At 41.0% G+C, this 6,000-nt stretch overlaps 1 protein-coding gene across 1 annotated transcript in view; it reads left to right on the forward strand.

Annotated features, from left to right (window-relative positions):
- cdkl5 (cyclin dependent kinase like 5) overlaps window positions 1-6,000 on the forward strand; it is a 31,881-nt gene that overhangs the window by 17,113 nt on the left and 8,768 nt on the right. Inside the window, exons 13-15 of the mRNA XM_010780181.1 lie at window positions 488-862; window positions 983-1,551; window positions 3,982-4,322. Coding sequence (XP_010778483.1) covers window positions 488-862; window positions 983-1,551; window positions 3,982-4,322 — 1,285 coding nt within the window. The remainder of the gene's footprint in view (window positions 1-487; window positions 863-982; window positions 1,552-3,981; window positions 4,323-6,000) is intronic.

Below are 6,000 nucleotides of genomic sequence, written 5' to 3' on the forward strand. Positions count from 1 at the left end.
CTGTTGCAGACTTACTTCCTTTAGAAAATATAGTTTTGTACTATACTTGAAAAGAGTATAACCTTTCGTACCCCTCAATTGGCAATTTACCAGGTACAGAGGCATCATTATCATAAACTCGATGCTCTGAATACGTGCAGCACACACTTAAAGTTTAGATGATATACCATCAGGATTTTTCTAAAACGTAATGATTTTTAAGTGTTACTTGATGCAGCTCAAAGTTTTTGTTCAATCTTTTTAGGCCAGTTTTCTTTATTATTGAAGTAATAAAATAGTAGCAATTTACTCTAATGGCTGCAATCATTGCTTCTTGAGCATTGCGTGTTGAGGGAAGATGGCCCTTAAGAGACTTTTCCTAGAAAGACTGAATAGTTTAATCGGTTATAGGAAAGTTGGAATAAGTTCTGATACAATGCAACATGCACACAGATTAGGACTTTATGATGTATCTCAAGTATAATGCCAGTGATGTCTGTCCATCCAGGAGTCACACTAAGAGCACGAGCCGTCGCTCCAACGCTAAAGAATGTTCCAGCCTCCCTCGCCATGGGGACCTCCATCACCTCGGCAACAAGAGTTTCCTCAACGGGAACAAACCTGCCCCGTCCAGTTTGAGCCCAACGCTGCACCCCAAGGCCCAGTACATGTCCCAGACCCTCAATCGCTCTGCCTCCTCCAACAAAGACCTGGCTAACAACAACCTGCCCCCGCTGCTCAGTCCCAAAGAAGCCAAAGGCAAGACTGAGTTTGATTTCAATTTGGGACCCTCGACAAAGCTGCTTGACCACGGGGCCAAGTATGGCCACAGCAAACCCAGCTCCTCTCGCTCTCAGCAGCAGCAGCAGCAGCAGCAACAACAGCAGCAGCAGCAGCAGCAGCAGCAGCAGCAACAACAACTACAACAACAACAGCAGCAGCAACAACAACAACTACAACAACAACAACAACTACTACAACAACAGCAGCAGCAGCAGCAGTTGCAGCAGCAGCAATTGCAGCAGCAGCAATTGCAGCAGCAGCAATTGCAGCAGCAGCAGTTGCAGCAGCAGCAGTTGCAACAGCAGCAGTTGCAGCAGCAGCAGCAGGTCGGTCGCCATACCTTCCTGGAAGGGAAGAACAACACACTGCAGTCTGGATCAGAGAAGCAACATGGCCGACATGCCGCCCACAGCATGGCAGAATCCTCCCATGGCTCCATGTCCTCCTCTTCGAAGAGTTCAGCATCCTATCTCAGCCTGTCCAAGAGCCACAGCGCACTGAGTGATGCCAAATCTGTCGGGAACCTCAGCGACGGGCGGCTCCACCTAGATGACCCAAACTCCAACACAACAGCAGGGGCAGGCCCTGGGGCCCGCTTCTTCCCCGCCAGCTGTTTAGACCTCAACGCTCCTCCAGGTCCCCAGGGGCCCCCCGGCAGCCCCTCTGCTCGGCACACTGATAGGTCTGGGCACAGCCCCGCCTCTCGTAGCAGCGGCAACGTCCGCATGGAGAGCAGCACACTGGACTCCTCATCCAGACACAAATCCAGACATAAAACTTTAGCACCAGGTAGGTCTGAGAGTCATTGGCCACTGAATTAAGAATGGAAATATGCCTTTTTTCTAATAATATTCAAGGTCTTTAAAATTATTTATATCTATTGCCTCAAACCAGGCCTGGAATTTCGTCATTTTAGGGGCAAGGCCACTTGGCCTTTTGAGTTGTCAATTTTTTAAGGGCACAAAGGCCAAAAGCCAGGGCACCAAGGCCATACATTAAAACAATGATTTAACATACGATATGAAGTGACTACGTTTGTATATGCATTTACAATACTTTTATATATATTTATTAAGCATTCAATGGACACCAAATTGCAATTAAACAAATTCTTTATTAAAACTACAAAGGATTCTTATAGCACAGACATGTTTGGCTCACTGTGAGACTGTGGTAGTGGGCCTACGTCAAGGTGCGTCCTTATTCTGAGTCACTTGAAGATGGAGATGATGACGAGTCAGGGAGATTTGGACTTTTGATCGCGTTTTGAAAATTGGGCGATATAAACGAGCAGCAAACTTTGAACTTCCGTCTGCGATCGCCGGTGGTCAAATAAGTCTGCACAGAGGTCTTTGACAGCTAACAACACAGCGCTAACTGCCTAGCACTAGATAATAATAAAAAAAGAACACAACTGCAACATAACTTATCCAAGTAGTAACAAAAACACTTCAAAATATTATAATTATGCATTACCATACGAGCAAGAAATAGTAATGTTATCCATAAAATTACACTTAAAGCTGGACAAATGAAAAACGGATCTAACCTCATCTCGGGGGGTTTGGGGGCATGCACCACCAGGAAGATTTTTTTTAAATGTTGAAGTTAAAAGCATCAATCTGGTGCACTTTGAGAGCAACATGAAGAGATCTATGGATACATCTCTCAACACCCATATGAAACAGAACTGTAAGCATATTTCTTTCTTTATGGATATTTTACAAATCACTTCCCTTTTAAACTGTATTCTTGTTTATTAATAACAACTTTTTTTTACTGTCATATTAGTATTGTATACCTGTTTACTTTATTCTCTTATTTTTCTATAACTATAATGATCATATAAAGATGTGCCTTTACCTCACTGGTTGGAGAAAAAGCTTCTTATATTCGTTAGCATAGCTAGCTAACGAGATGCTAATAACAACAACGTTATTGACTGTATGATCAGTATGACAGATGAACAGATCGCAACTGGGCTTTCAACTAAAGACACAGCCACGCAAAAACTGCGGCATGTGTACAGCTCCTTATGGGTATTGCAATTTGTGAAGTCCCGGTCCGGAGCCGCGTTCTGGTGCTCTCCGTTAGAACTACACTCCTGTCAGACGAGACATATACCACGTGATGACACGTTAGGCTTGTGTTGTGTTCAAGGACCCTGACCTTGGCCAGGAAAAACAAGCTTGTTTAATTATTTTGCGGTCTAGATTTCTTGAATTTTTTTCTTTTTTGCGTGTGTTTATAAATTACCTCGAGGGCCGTACCAAATGGTCTCGCGGGCCGTATACGGCCCGGAGGCCGGAGGTTCCCCACCCCTGTCATAGACCGTCCGAGCGGTGCATTCCAGGCTCGAATCAAGCGCACCGCTGATTTTTTTTTACTCCTTCAAAATATGCTGGTGTTGAAGCCGTGTCAGAAAAGAGGCAGACTGCTAAACCACAAAACTTAGTCAGAGAGGGCATCAAGGCCACTGTGGCCTTATGGCAGATATCATTTTTAAGGGCACAAAGCCAAAGTGGGAGGGCACGAGGCCCTCGTGAAATTCCTGCCCTGCCTCAAACACTTGATCTCCAAAACCAACCTCACCCAACAAAAACTGAAAAATTACAAAAGCAAAAAGCCAGACAGCGGCTTATATTATTCACGTCACCTTTGACAACCACAGTCTGTACAGAAAACTCTAAGATGCTTTATGTCATTGTTCTGTCACTTTCAGCCGAGACAGTTCTAAAAACTCTCAGACAAATGTAACTTTTAAAAGAGGAGTTTTTAGCTGGGAACCATACTTTAAGACAAAATTGATTTCTGTACTTTGAGGAGGGTCAACAGTGTCAACTATAGTACACAACCACTTAATTATCTACCTGAAAATGTAATTTTAATAAAAGAGAAAGATTACATATATTATTTGATTGTGTATTCGTTACATTCACTTAAGTGTCTGACACTTAAATAAAAACTAAATGAAAACTTCGACTTGTAGTGGTAAACATATTTTCAACCATTGATTTGCCGTTCAAGCAAGTTAAAAAAATAAATAAATAAATAATAATTTAATAAATGAAATTGCTTTTGAGATATCTTCAAAGAAATGTAAGATAGCTATCATGTTATGGCCATTTTTTCACAGAGTTGACAGAAAATGTGATCAAACTAAGTGATTGTTTAATAAAAAATGAATATGTAGCTCTAAGGATGTTTTTGCTCGTCCAGAGGAGGCCGGTGCTCCAGATCTCTTGGACCCCGGAGGAGCAGGGATGCCCTCCACTCACACCCTGCCTTCCCCACACGAGTCTTATCACTACGGCCTGGGCTACACCTCGCCCTTCTCCTCCCAGCAGCGGCCTCAGCGCCACTCCATGTATGTGAGGAGGGAGCGCCACCGACCACACCCTATGGAGGGGGGGTTGGCGGTCTTGCCTACACCCGGGCAGGCGATACCAACACGTGCCAGCAGCCTGCAGCTCCTCTCCCCCCAGCTGCAGCACCGCACCACCCTCACCGGACACTCAGTGAGCTCCTCCAGAGAGGACTGCAACGAGGACTTGACCAGGGTTAGTGGCACACAGTCCTGTGAGAGAGGGGACTGTTAAAGGAAACATTCACCCTCAAATACTGACAAACACTGTGAAGATAATCCATTTGGTATTTTTTTTATTTTAAAGTTAAAGTTGAATATTTAAAAGGCAAGGTTTGTTCAGCCACAAACACTGGGGGAAAAAAAATCGTGTTAACTCAAATACAATACATTCAAATACACATAGATATGGTTTGACATTTGTTTTGCAAATAATTTACATGATTAACTATAGTGTAAAAAATGTAATTTACTAACATAATATAAATAACATAATGTAATAATACATTTGTTAAATAACTGTTTTTTGGCAAAAAATTGCAACTTAAATCAGGTAAAAGCTTTTTAGTATTCTCCACCAGAATTGTCTTGCATTATATTGAGGTTATCAAATAACATTTATATCTGAATGTATGCAAGATAAAATACAAGTTATAATAATATATTTGTATATATTTATTGTTTTAGATATTTAAAGAAAAATAGTTAAAGCTTTTTCTGATAAATTATTCTTTTGTTAAAAAATGAAATGATAAACTGATGGCAGCGTAGTCAGCAGAAGGGCAGGACCAATGATGTCCTTTTGACACTATAACCTTACATTTAACATTATTTCTCAATAGACCACAATACAATGCAGCCACAAGATGTTGAGTTGTTTTAGAAAGACATCGGTGAAGTTCTCCTCCTGCAAATAACTGTCTTGGGTGAATATTTTCTAAGCCCCACGGACCCGGTTCCGGGGCTGAAATCGCGTCATTTTGCAGGAAACAACATCTAAGGAACCTTAATATTTAATAAACTATGAATATTTTATATCCATATAACGGGAAAAAACTCATTTAACTGATCTTTTTCATTTTCTTTTAAAAAAAAACACACAATGCTAAAAGTGAGCCTCTGAATTAGCCCCGAGCGAAAAATGCTAACCTATTACTGCACCGAAAATCACTCCTAGCTCCCTTATTACTTATCCTAGCTGCACATCCAACACATAGTTTATGATCAGTAAAGACACAGAATCTAACGGTGCCCACCTCAACACTGAAAGATACAAACTCGCGACGTTATCAACAAAAACTTACATCAAAACATGTGGCGATAGGTAGCCTACAACGCTAACATGGCTTACCTTGGTTTTGTCTGGTCAAAATTGGGCTTCAATGGCATTAAAACGATAACAACGATGCTGTAGTTAATCCATAGGTTAATATCCAATGTGTCTGTGTCCCCTTTGAAATGTTCTGATAATCTATAAGCAATAAAACTGCAATTCCGTTTTAAAATATCAGAGAGAACGGGGGCCAGAGATAAGGAAAATCCACCCAAATGGCCCCAGAAGAGGTTTCTTTTGCTAAATCTGTCTAAAAAGTTCAAATATCACTTGTTTTGCATCAATCTTGATACACTTGACTTATTATATGTTGTACTTTGGATTCCTAAAGCTTTTAGTCTACCTTACCATCATCCGAGGGTAGTTTTCACAATAAGTAAAAAATAATTACACTATAATTTACAGTTTTTTACTATGTTCAATCTGAATGTTCTTTAAAATAAAAAAACATCTGTATTGATTCTGACTCTTCTACATCCAACTCACAGGTTTATCATTACTTTGAGAAAAAAGTTTATTCATTTAACCCTTTTAGAAGGGA

Source organism: Notothenia coriiceps, unplaced genomic scaffold (genome assembly GCF_000735185.1).
Source record: "Notothenia coriiceps isolate Sejong01 unplaced genomic scaffold, NC01 NC01_scaffold00021403, whole genome shotgun sequence".
NCBI classification, from domain to species: Eukaryota; Metazoa; Chordata; class Actinopteri; order Perciformes; family Nototheniidae; genus Notothenia; species Notothenia coriiceps.